The sequence below is a fragment of the Caloenas nicobarica genome, chromosome 35, assembly GCF_036013445.1.
Source record: "Caloenas nicobarica isolate bCalNic1 chromosome 35, bCalNic1.hap1, whole genome shotgun sequence".
Lineage (NCBI taxonomy): Eukaryota > Metazoa > Chordata > Aves > Columbiformes > Columbidae > Caloenas > Caloenas nicobarica.
In genome coordinates this window covers 483,399-495,166 of record NC_088279.1, presented here as the reverse complement: position 1 = coordinate 495,166, position 11,768 = coordinate 483,399, and the positions used below count along the sequence as shown (strand labels likewise).

The 11,768-nt window shown below is 62.2% G+C and overlaps 2 protein-coding genes across 2 annotated transcripts; one reads left to right on the top strand and one right to left on the bottom strand.

Annotated features, from left to right (window-relative positions):
- Nucleotides 1-1,753: 1,753 nt before the first annotated feature.
- On the bottom strand, nt 1,754-5,291 carry RPS5 (ribosomal protein S5). The gene is made up of 6 exons (XM_065654839.1): nt 5,204-5,291; nt 4,381-4,486; nt 2,802-3,011; nt 2,191-2,319; nt 1,989-2,087; nt 1,754-1,868 (listed from the first exon to the last, which is right to left on the bottom strand). The coding sequence occupies exons 2-6, from the start codon at nt 4,483-4,485 to the stop codon at nt 1,800-1,802; spliced, it is 612 nt and encodes a 203-aa protein (XP_065510911.1). The 5' UTR covers nt 4,486; nt 5,204-5,291; the 3' UTR covers nt 1,754-1,799.
- Nucleotides 5,292-5,703: 412 nt separating this feature from the next.
- On the top strand, nt 5,704-11,749 carry FLOT1 (flotillin 1). The gene is made up of 12 exons (XM_065654805.1): nt 5,704-5,829; nt 6,295-6,370; nt 6,452-6,542; nt 7,136-7,279; nt 7,645-7,764; nt 8,130-8,225; nt 8,687-8,839; nt 8,977-9,158; nt 9,644-9,689; nt 10,664-10,801; nt 11,126-11,290; nt 11,514-11,749. Exons 1-12 carry the CDS (start codon nt 5,787-5,789, stop codon nt 11,544-11,546), a joined length of 1,287 nt encoding a protein of 428 aa, XP_065510877.1. The 5' UTR covers nt 5,704-5,786; the 3' UTR covers nt 11,547-11,749.
- The last annotated feature ends 19 nt before the right edge of the window (nt 11,750-11,768 follow it).

Genomic DNA, 11,768 nt, shown 5'->3' with positions numbered 1-11,768 from the left:
CCCACTGCTCCTACAGTCATCTCGTGTCCCCTACAGCCATCCCGTGTCCCCCTACAGTCAATCTCTCACCCCTACAGTCGTCCCATCTCCGGTACAGTCACCCCACATCCCCAACAACCCCCCGTATTCCCTCCAGTCAACCCAACTCCCTCGGGTCGTCCCCTCTCCCCTCCAGGTGTCCCCAACACCCGTCCCACCTGGGGGTGCCGGCGGTTGCATCGTGATTCCCGTAGTTTTAACGTCAGGCTGTAGCGTAAAACCCGAGTCTAGTTAAGCCAGGCCGGAGCGCCCAACTCGGACGGACAATCGCACAACGGGATCGGCGACTGTGACGGCCGGTTCGGGATCGGTCGTCGCTGCAACTGCCGCTGGTTTTCGCTGCCGTATCGGCCGCCTGTAACAGGCGGCGTGTGGAAGGTCGAGCTCAGCGTTAGGCCGGGCTTTAGACTGTTGTCTTGGGGGTCTGGTTTGTCTGATGTACAGTTGCACTTTAGTGAACAACCAGACTCTGCTCCTTGTCACGGTGTTTGTTGTGGTGGTTTCACCGCGCAAGGGAAATGACACTCGGTCCTAAACCGGCCGGAGAGCTGTAGGCCTGGCCTACAGTCAGTCCTAGGGGTTGAGTTCAGCTTTGGGGGGGAGGAAATGATCCAGCTGATCCTGGGTCCGGCTGTTCTTTGGTCCAACTGATGCTGGGTCCAACTGATCCTAAATCTGGTTGTTCCTTGGTCCAGGCTAATCGTGGATCAGGCTGGTCCCAGGCCCAGTTTATCCTCAATCTAAGCCGGTCTTAGATTCTGCTCTTCCTGGATCTGCCTGGTCCTGGAGCCAACTGGGTCCAACCTCTTCGCTCCCGTTGTTCTTAGATCGAATTGGTCCTAGATCAAGCTAAACCTGCTCCCAGGCTGGTCTTGGATCCAGCTTATCCTGGATCTGACTGTTCTTAGGTCCAGTTCATCCTGGATCCAGCTTGTTCCTAGATTTGAGTTGGGCCTGGATCCACTTAGTCCTGGATGAGGCTCTTCCTGGATCTGGGCTTATCCTAAATCTGATTGTTCCCAGCTCCGCCTGGTCCTTGGTTTAAGCTGATCCTGAAGCCAAGTTGATCCCGGATCCAGGCTGGTCTTGAAACCAGGTTTGGCTGGTCTTGGATCCAGTTAATCCTGGATTTAGGCTGGTCCTGGACCCAACTCGATCCTGAATCTGATCGATCCTGGGTTTAAGCTGCTTCTACACCTGAGCTTATCCCAGATCCAGCCCATCCTGCACCAGCCACAACCCCCCCCAGCTTTGCCTTAATACTGAGTCTAAACCCCGCAACACTCCCAAACTCCCCAGATTGGCCATTCTGGGGGTGCGGCCCAGATTGGGGTGGCAAAATAACAAAAAAACGATGAACCGCCCCAAATTCATGTGCCCCCTCCCCAAACCCCACAGTACCAAAAATTCCCTTTGGTGACACCGACTCTGCCCCTTCCCCCCCCCCCCCCAATATTTTGGGGGATCCACCGGCCCAGTTTGACCACATTGCCCCCCCCCCACATTTGGGGGGCTCAGCTCCCACCCCCTTACCTGAAAATCGGGGACATTTGTCACCGCTGTGTCCTGTCCATGGGGGGCGACTGTGTTGTCACCGCCCCCAATTTGGTGACACTATGTGGGGGACACCCCAGACTTGGGGACATGGTGGGGGGACAAGGACCCCCCGAAACACCAACCAACCTCCCCCCCAGCCACAAAACACCCAGAGGGGTCACAACCAAGTGACATTTATTGCCGGGGGGGTGACACCAGTGACATTAACGGTTGGACTTGGCCACACGCTCCAGCTCGTCCTTCTTCTTGATGGCGTAAGAGTTAGACGAACCCTGGGGGGGGCGGTAAAAAATGGGGAAAAATAAGCAAAAAAAGGGAGGGAATTACTTTAGCGGGGGAGCAGTCACGTCCGCAAAGTGTTAAAGGTGCTAATTGCATCCCCATCTCGTTACCTTGGCAGCGTTAATGAGCTCGTCGGCCAAACACTCAGCGATGGTTTTGATGTTGCGGAAAGCGGCTTCGCGCGCCCCGGTGCACAGTAACCAAATGGCCTGAAACAGCCCCAAAAAAAGGGTCGGAGAGGTGAAATAAAATGAGATTTTGGGGGTGAAGGGGATAAAGGGGGTGGGGGGCGTTTTTTGGGGGGACACAGACCTGGTTGACGCGGCGCAAAGGGGACACGTCCACGGCTTGGCGGCGAACGGTGCCGGCGCGGCCGATGCGGGTGGAGTCCTCGCGGGGGCCCGAGTTAATGATGGCGTTAACGAGGACCTGGAGAGGGTTCTGGGGGGGCGGGGGGAGGGATTAGGAAGCTTCTCACGGGGAAAAATATACGCCCAGCACCCAAAAGTGTCCCCACGGGACCCAAAAGTGAGATCCCAGCACCCAAAAGTGCCTCCTAGGAGCTGAAAAAAACACACCCAGTGGCCAAAAAAGGGCCCCATAGCACCCAGAAAGCAAGTTCTAGTGCCCAAAATAGTCTCTCCAGCACCCAAAAAACAAGTTCTAGCACCCAATAATGCCCCCCAACACCCAAAAATGCCCCCAAAGAGCCCAAAACCGCCCCCGTAACACCTCAAAATTGCCTCCTCGACATCCAAAAACACTCCCCAGCACCCAAGAACGTCCTTCCAACACCCAAACCCAGCTTTTAGTACCCAAAAATGCCCCTCCAAGAGCCCTCAAACAGCCCCTCGACACCCAAAAATATCCCTCCGACATCCAAAACCCAACTCCTAGCACCCAAACCCACCCCCCGTCCTCACCTCCCCGGTGAGCAGGTGGATGATCTCGAACGCGTGCTTAACGATGCGCACGGTCATCAGCTTCTTGCCGTTGTTGCGCCCGTGCATCATCATGGAGTTGGTGAGGCGCTCCACGATGGGACACTGCGCCTTGCGGAAGCGCTTGGCCGCGTAGCGCCCCGCGCTGTGCGGGAGGTACTTGGCGTATTTCTCCTTCACCGCAATGTAGTCCTGGAGGTGATGATGTCATCGTGTCGTCAACCAACCGCCCGCCTTTGAGGACCATCCACCAACCAACCAACCAACCGCCCAGCCTTTGAGGACCGTCCACCAACCAACCAACCAACCGCCCGCCTTTGAGGACCGTCCACCAACCAACCAACCAACCGCCCAGCCTTTGAGGACCATCCACCAACCAACCAACCAACCAACCGCCCGCCTTTGAGGACCATCCACCAACCAACCAACCAGCCTTTGAGGACCATCCACCAACCAACCAACCGCCCAGCCTTTGAGGACCATCCACCAACCAACCAACCAACCAACCGCCCGCCTTTGAGGACCATCCACCAACAAACCAACCAACCGCCCGCCTTTGAGGACCATCCACCAACCAACCAACCAGCCTTTGAGGACCATCCACCAACCAACCAACCGCCTTTGAGGACCATCCACCAACCAACCAGCCTTTGAGGACCATCCACCAACCAACCAACCAGCCGCCAGCCTTTGAGGACCGTCCACCAACCAACCAACCAGCCGCCCGCCTTTGAGGACCATCCACCAACCAACCAACTGCCCGCCTTTGAGGCCCGTCCACCAACCAACCAGCCAGCCGCCCGCCTTTGAGGCCCGTCCACCAACCAACCAGCCAGCCGCCCGCCTTTGAGGCCCGTCCACCAACCAACCAACCAACCAACCGCCCACCTTTGAGGACCGTCCACCAACCAACCAACCAACCAACCGCCCGCCTTTGAGGACCGTCCACCAACCAACCAACCAGCCTTTGAGGACCGTCCACCAACCAACCAACCAGCCTTTGAGGACGATCCACCAACCAACCAACCGCCTTTGAGGACGATCCACCAACCAACCAACCGCCTTTGAGGACGATCCACCAACCAACCAACCAGCCTTTGAGGACGATCCACCAACCAACCAACCAGCCTTTGAGGACGATCCACCAACCAACCGCCCGCCTTTGAGGACCATCCACCAACCAACTGGCCTTGGGGACCATCAAAGGCCTTGGGGGCCACCAAGTGGCCTTGGGGAACGTCCACTCTCCCCAACGTCCTCCTGGTTCTCCAGAACTTCCACCTTCTCCTCAACCTTCTCCTAAACGTCCTCCTGGTTCGTCAGAACCTCAGCCTTCTCCAGAACCTTCTTCCCAACCATCTCCTGGTTCTCCAGAACCTTCTCCTGGTTCTCCAGCCACCCCCCGAACCCTGGAAACCCCCAGCAAAACCCTCCCCCCATCCCACCCCCCCAAATCCCCAAAACCCCCCCAAACTTTCCCTCCCAAAATTCAAATTTTCTACGGGGAAACCCCGAGACAAGAAGTGACCCCAAACCCCCCGATTTCAGCCCCGAACGCGACCTGCAGGGAGATGTCGTTGATCTGAACGTCGTCCGTGCTCCATTTCCCGAAGAGTTTGATGTCGGGGGTCTCGGTCACGGCCGGGGCCGTTTCCCAGTCGCTCATACTGGGAAACCAGTTGGGAACTGGGGTCAGGGGAGGGGCCTGGACCCCCCCATTAACCCCCCGACCCGCAATTAGTGCAGCCTTAGTTAAGCCACGTTAATTATGGACAAAAAATTAAGCCTGAGTCCCAGTGAAGAGAAAGCGCCTTAAAAGGGCCTTCCCAGTATGAACTGGGAGGGCTCTGGGGGATACTGGGAATGAGACTGGGGGGGGACAGGAGGCTCTTGGACCCCCCTAAGACCCTCAAATCAGGCGGGGCTTAATTAACCGTGATTAATTAAAACCAAAAAGCGATTAAAGACTACTCCCAGTTGAACCTGGGAGAGCTGGGAGACGAGCGTTGCCCTTTTAAGGGGCAGCTCTGGGCCCCACCGTGCGGCCCTTAAAGGGGCAACGTCCCGTTGCGGTTTGGGGGCTCAGACCGCCCCTCCCCCCCCAGTCTGAACCCCCAAACCCCACCCCAGGGCCGCCCCAGTTCCTTCCTCACGCACCCCCCCCAACCCTGAGCCCCCTCAATTCCTACTTTATGCCCCCTCCCATCTTCACTCCCCCAAATCAGGGCCCCCCGTAGGCCTGAACCCCCGATTCCCGCCTCGGCGCCCCCCCGCCCCCAACCCCCCGGCCCCAAAAGGCCTCGCGCCCCCCCCAAACCCTCCGGGGTCCCCCCCGACCCCCCCAAACCCCCCGACCCGGGCCCCCCCCGACCCGCCGAACTCACGTGGCGGCGGCGGCGGCTCCGGGCAGGAAAAAGGGACCCAAGCGGGGCTTCCCGGCTCCTTATGCAGGGGCGGTTGCTTCCGGCCGCGCATGCGCAAAGCCCCGGCGCGACGCCGCGCTTCCGCCCGCCCGCCCTTACATGCCCCTGGCAAGCCCCGTGCGCATGCGCGCAGGGAAAGCGGCCCCGCCCGCCGCATGTCGCGCAAGCGCAGAGGGCGCTGCTGAAGCCGCCGCCGCCATGTCTGTTGTGGGCGCCTGCCCAAACGCCCCCATTTGAGAGGCGGCTCTTTGTAGGGCGGCTACACGGGGGGACAGCAGGGTCGGAGGGGACACGGAGGGAGGACGCCCCGTCCCTCGGGAGACGTTATAGCAACAAAAATCCCTCAACTCCGCGGAGCGACCAATGGGGGAGCGCGCAGCTCGTGGCGTCACGCGTCGCTAGGCAGAACTCGGCGGACAGGGAGAGGCCGGGGGGGCGGAGCGGCGGCGCTGCCGCGGGGGCTGACGGGATCGTGGCGGGTGGGGCGGCGCCGCCGCGGGAGGACCGAGCCCGGGGGCCCGGGGGTCTCGGAGCCGCTTCCGGAATGTTCTTCACGTGCGGCCCCAACGAGGCCATGGTGGTGTCGGGTGAGTCCCCCCCGCACGCCTGGGTCCCGCCATCAGCCTCCTGGGTCCCGTCCCCGGACGCCTGGGTCCCTCCATCAGCCTCCTGGGTCCCATCCCCGGACGCCTGGGTCCCTCCATCAGCCTCCTGGGTCCCATCCCCGGACGCCTGGGTCCCTCCATCAGCCTCCTGGGTCCCATCCCCGGACGCCTGGGTCCCCCCATCAGCCTCCTGGGTCCCATCCCCGGACGCCTGGGTCCCTCCATCAGCCTCCTGGGTCACATCCCCGGACGCCTGGGTCCGCCCCGGACGCCTGGGTCCCCCCATCAGCCTCCTGGGTCCCATCCCCGGACGCCTGGGTCCCATCCCCGGACGCCTGGGTCCGCCCCGGACGCCTGGGTCCCCCCATCAGCCTCCTGGGTCCCATCCCCGGACGCCTGGGTCCGCCCCGGACGCCTGGGTCCCCCCTGACTTTCGCGTCCCCGCAGGTTTCTGCCGCAGCCCCCCCGTGATGGTGGCGGGGGGCCGGGTGCTGGTGGTGCCGTGTCTGCAGCAGATCCAGCGGTGAGGGGGCACGTGGGGGGGGACGCGGGGGGACGCGGGGGGTGACACGAGTGTCACACGTGTCCCCAAACCCGCCCCCAGGATCTCCCTGAACACCCTGACGCTCAACGTGCGCAGCGAGAAGGTTTATACCCGGCACGGGGTCCCCATCTCGGTCACCGGCATCGCGCAGGTACCCCCGGTGTCACTGTCCCCCCCAAAGTGTCCCCCCCGTGTCCCCGCAGCCCGGCCCTGGCAACAGCGGCGTTGCCCTTTTAAGAGGCGCAGGGGTGGGCCCCACCGCGGACCCTTAAAAGGGCGATGGCACGATGCTCTGTGGGAGCGGGTCCTTAAAAGGGTCAGGTCGCGGTGGGCCCCACTGATTCCCTTAAAAGGGTCTTGGACGGGGCGGGGCGGGGGGTCTAATGTTGATTATAGAGGGTCCTTAAAATTTGCTGTGGTGGGGCCCGCTAGCCCTTAAAGGGGCAGCACATCAAAATACACTGTAGAGGTTTTGCTGAAGTAGTGCTGGGGTGGCCAAGGTGTCTTAAAAGGGTCTTGTCAAGTGTGGACCCCACCCATTCTCTTAAAAGGGCGTTGCCGCAGCCCCCACTTAAGGGGTAGAGGCTCCTAAAGGAGTTATTGCAGTGGGTGGGGTGCGGGAGGGTCTTAAAAGAGTAATGCTGCAGAGCCACACCCTTCTTGCTCTTAAAGGGGCAATGCTGCAGAGGCGGGGGGGGTACATGGGTGATCACGTGACGTGTGGGCGTGGCCGGGGGGACACAGGTGAAGATCCAGGGGCAGAACAAGGAGATGCTGGCGGCCGCGTGTCAGATGTTCCTGGGCAAGTCGGAGGCCGAGATCGCCCAGATCGCCCTGGAGACCCTGGAGGGGCATCAGCGCGCCATCATGGCCCACATGACCGTGGAGGTGCGGGAGGCCCCGCCCACCCCCAAAAGCCCCGCCCCCATAAGCCCCCACTCCTCCAGAAACCTCCCCTGGAAGCCCCGCCCCCATAAGCCCCACTCCCCATAAGCTCCGCCCCTGGCGGCCCCAACCCCCATCATCCTGCCCCATGAGTCCCACCCCCTGGAGGCCCCACCCCCACAAGCCCCACCCCCAGAACCCCCACCCCACTGAAGCCCCGCCCCCCGGAACAAGCCCCGCCCACAAAGGCTCCATGCTTTGGCCCTAAATGTGCAGGGTGCCCATTGGCCCCAACTGGCCCTTGGTGGCCCCGCCCCCCCAGGCTCTGGCCCCGCCCCCAGCCCCGCCCCCTCTGGCCCCGCCCCCAGGAGATCTACAAGGACCGGCAGAAGTTCTCGGAGCAGGTTTTCAACGTGGCCTCGTCCGACCTGGTCAACATGGGGATCAGCGTCGTGAGCTACACGCTCAAGGACATCCAGGATGACCAGGTGACAGTGGGGACACCGGGGGGTTTGGGGACATTGGGCACAACGAGGGCGTTTGAGACAATGGGGACAATAGCGATATTGGGGATAATCAGGACGTTGGGGACACTGCAGGGCCCTTGGGGACACTCCATGTGTCTGGGTATGTCCCCAAGGGAAGGGGACAAGTCCCAGGGGTGTCCTTGTGTCCCCAACTGTCACCAACTGTCCCCAAGGCCCTTGGGGATCATCCGGAGGCCTTGGGGACACTCCACCTATCCCGGGACGACCCCAGTTGAAGGGGCCAAATCCCAGGGGTGGTGGTGACTGGGGTGTGTCCTTGTCTCCGCGTGTCCCCAATTGTCCCCAACTGTCCCCGATGTCCCCAGGACTACCTGCGCTCGCTGGGGAAGGGCCGCACGGCCCAGGTCCAGCGCGACGCCCGCGTCGGGGAGGCCGAGGCCAAGAGGGACGCCGGGATCCGCGTGAGTGTCACTCTTGTCACCGGCGTCACCTCCCGGGTCCTCACGTCCCCTCCGTGTCCCCCCGCCATGTCCCCTTGTTTTCCCCATCCCGTGTCCCCTGTTTCCTCACCAAGGTCCCAATGGCACCGGGGTCCCCTCTGCTCCACGTCACCGGGTTGTCCCCAAGGTTCCCATGTCCCCACTGTGTTTCTCACGTCACCTCCTGTGTCCCCGTGTCCCCCCATGTCCCCCCATATTCCTCTATGTTCTCATGTCCCCCCATGTCTCAGTGTCCCCAGTGTCCCCATGTTCCCATTGTATCTGGAGATGCCGACTACGCCACGGCCAGCGAATAGCAGAGAACCCAGGTGTCTGGGGACCCACATTTTGGGGTTCTGGGGGCCCTGCGTGTCCCTAAGATGGGGTCAGCGGGTGACATATGACATGTCCCCAATGTCCCCTGTGTCCCCCGGTCCCTGCAGGAGGCCCGCGCCCGCCAGGAGCAGGTGTCGGCGCAGCTGCTGAGCGAGGCGGCCACGGCCCGGGCCCAGCGCGACTTCCAGCTCCAACAAGCCGAGTGTGACGGCGCCGTCAGTGCCCGCAAGGCCCAGGCTGACCTGGCCTATCAGCTCCAGGTACCGCCCCCCCGGACGCCTGGGTCCCTCCCCGGACGCCTGGGTCCCTCCTCCTCCATGGGGGTGCCATGGGTGCTCTGTGGGTGCCGTGGTTGTTCTGTGTGTCCCGTGGGTGCTCACTGGGTGCTGGTTTCCAGGTTGCCCGCACCCAACAGGCCATCGCGGCGCAGCGGGCGCAGGTGGCGCTGGTGGAACGGGCCCAGCGGGCGCAGCTGCAGGAGCACGAGGTCGGGCGGCGCGAGCGGGAGCTGGAGGCCACGGTGCGCAAACCCGCCGAGGCCGAGCGCTACCGGCTCGAGCGATTGGCCGAGGCCCAGCGGTAAGCCCCGCCCCCTCCCCAAAAAGTCCTGCCCCCTCCCCGACCAGCCCCACGCCCCCAGGTGTGGTTCCCACCCACCAGCTTGGGTGGAGGCGTTGCCCGTTTAAGAGGAGCCCTGCCCCTTAACAGCAAGCCACACTCCCTAGAGGTGGGCCCCACCCCTGGGCGAAGCCATTGCTCCTTTAAGGAAAGCTGCGCCCCTTTAAAGAGGTGTTTTGGCCCCTATTTGATGCTGCTTCTTTAAGGGGAGTGTTGCCCTTTTAAAGGACGCCCGTCCATCTTCTCCCAAGCCACGCCCCCAGTGGGCGGTCCCCTCCCCTTGGGGAAGCCCCACCCCCTTTAAGGGGCTTTTTGCCCCATGGGGTGGACCCCACTGCGCTGAAGCCATCACCATTTTAATAGAAACTGCCCCTTTAAGAGGGAGCCCCACCCCGAGGCTCCGCCCCCCAGAAGCCACGCCCCTCTAAGCCCCGCCCCCTCCACAGGGCACAGCTGATGATGGAGGCAGAGGCGGAGGCTGAAGCCATGAAGGTGAGAATGGGGGACCCAGGCGTCCGAGGAGGGACCCAGGCATCCGGGTGACCTGGCTTGGGGGTGGGGGTGACATGTGACGTGTCCCCCCCACCACGTCCCTTGTGTCCCCCATGTCCCCATTGTCCCCATTGGAATTGTAGGTGCCGGTGGGGAACCCAGGTATCTGGGAACCCACATTTTGGGGTTCTTGGGGACACCCGGGTCCCCCAGAACCCTGAAATCTGACCCATCCCTGTGTCCCCCATGTCCCCATTGTATCTGGAGGTGCCGACTACGCCATGGTGGGGGAATAATAGAGAACCGAGGGACCCGGTGACCCACATTTTGGGGTTCTGGGGGCCCCGTGTGTCCCCAAATCGGGGTCAGGGGGTGACGTGTGACCCATCCTTGTGTCCCCATGTCCCCCATGTGCTCTATGTCCCTTCATGTCCCCGCCATGTCCTAGTGTCCCCAATGTCCCTATTGTATCTGGAGGTGCCAACTACATCACAGCGGGGGAATAACAGAGAACCCAGGCATCTGGGGCCCCACATTTTGGAGTTCTGGGGGCCCCGTGTGTCCCCAGGATGGGGTCAGCAGGTGACATATAACACGTCCCCAATGTCCCCCGTGTCCCCCTGGTCCTTGTGTCCCTGTGTTCCCATTGTATCTGGAGGTGCCGACTACGCCATGTTGGGGGAATAACAACCCAGGCATCTGGGGACCCACATTTTGGCGTTCTGGGGGCCCCGTGTGTCCCTTAACTGGGGTCAGGGGTTACCGTGTGGCCTATCCCCGTGTCCCCATGTCCTCCATGTCCCCGTGTTCCCAATGTCCCCATTGTGTCTGGAGGTGCCGACTACGCCGCGGCGGGGGAATAACAGAGAACCCAGGCGGCCGGGAACCCACATTTTGGGGTTCTGGGGGCCCCGTGTGTCCCCAAACCAGGGTCGGGGGGTGCTGTGTGACCCGTCCCCATGTCCCCCCCCCAGGTGACGGGGTCGGCCCGTGCGGACGCTCTTGCCCGGCGCTCACAGGCCGACGCAGCCCAGGCAGCCGCCAAGGCCGAGGCCTTTGCCCGGTACCCGGAGGCCGCCGTGGTCGACATGGTGCTGCAGCGGCTGCCGCAGGTTTGGGGCGAATTTGGGGTGTTATGTGGGTTAAATTTGGGGTATTTTGGGGTCCCCAAGGGGGATTTTGGGAGAATTTGGGGCTCTCCATTGGGTAGTTTGGGGTCTTTTTGGGGGGTTTGGAGCATTTTAGGGTCCCCAATGGGGTTTTGGGGCATTTTGGGTTCTTTATGGGGGTTAAATTTGGGCAATTTGGGATGAAAAGGGCGGGTTTTGGGGCATTCTGGGCTGTTTTTGTGGTGAAAAATGACTATTTTGGGGGTGAAAAATACCATTTTTGAGGTGAAAAAAGCTGGGTTTGGGCTGAAATCCCCATTTTTCCAGGTGGCGGAGGCCGTGGCGCAGCCGCTGTTGGGGACGCGGCGGGTGACGCTGGTGGGCGCAGCCTCGGGACCCGTGGGGGTCGCGCGGATCCCCAGCGAGATCCTTGATGTTGTTTCCCGCCTGCCCGGAGCCATCGAGGCCGTCGCCGGGGTCACGGTCACACCGGTCAGGGCGCCCGGACGCCTGAGTCCCTTCTGGGGCACTCCTGGGTCCCTTTGTGGGAGGCCTAGATGCCTGGGTCTCCTTTTTGGGAGGGTGGGGACACCCGGACGCCTGGGTCTCCTTTTTGGGAGGGTGGGGACACCCGGACGCCTGGGTCTCCTTTTTGGGAGGGTGGGGACACCCGGACGCCTGGGTCCCCTTCCCAGTCCCCTCTTTGTCCACACAGGCTGCCCAGAAGAAGTCGGAGTGTCCGGCCTGAGCCGCTGTCACCGCGTCCCCAAAGTGCCACCGTATCCCCGAAGTGCCACCAGCCCCCCCAGTCTGTGTCCCCACGATGTCACTGAACCTCAGCCAGCACCCCCTGGTGTCCCCAAAGTGCCACCACCGCCCCCCCCCCGTGTCTGTGCCCTGGGGACACATATGTCACTTTGTCCCCAGCTCATTAAAGCTGCTGCGTCTGCATGGGGCACTCCTGGGTCCC

What these genes read in the sequence shown, in the direction of transcription:
- RPS5 (XM_065654839.1), bottom strand. Translation starts at nt 4,485, where the DNA reads ATGAGCGACTGGGAAACGGCCCCGGCCGTGACCGAGACCCCCGACATC. An exon ending in TCCACCTGCTCACCGGGGAG is followed by an intron (nt 2,320 to 2,801) that starts GTGAGGACGGGG and finishes CCGCCCCCCCAG; the next exon opens with AACCCTCTCCAGGTCCTCGT. An exon ending in CTTTGCGCCGCGTCAACCAG is followed by an intron (nt 2,088 to 2,190) that starts GTCTGTGTCCCC and finishes GGGCTGTTTCAG; the next exon opens with GCCATTTGGTTACTGTGCAC.
- FLOT1 (XM_065654805.1), top strand. Translation starts at nt 5,787, where the DNA reads ATGTTCTTCACGTGCGGCCCCAACGAGGCCATGGTGGTGTCGG. An exon ending in TGTCTGCAGCAGATCCAGCG is followed by an intron (nt 6,371 to 6,451) that starts GTGAGGGGGCAC and finishes ACCCGCCCCCAG; the next exon opens with GATCTCCCTGAACACCCTGA. An exon ending in CCGGGGTCACGGTCACACCG is followed by an intron (nt 11,291 to 11,513) that starts GTCAGGGCGCCC and finishes TTGTCCACACAG; the next exon opens with GCTGCCCAGAAGAAGTCGGA.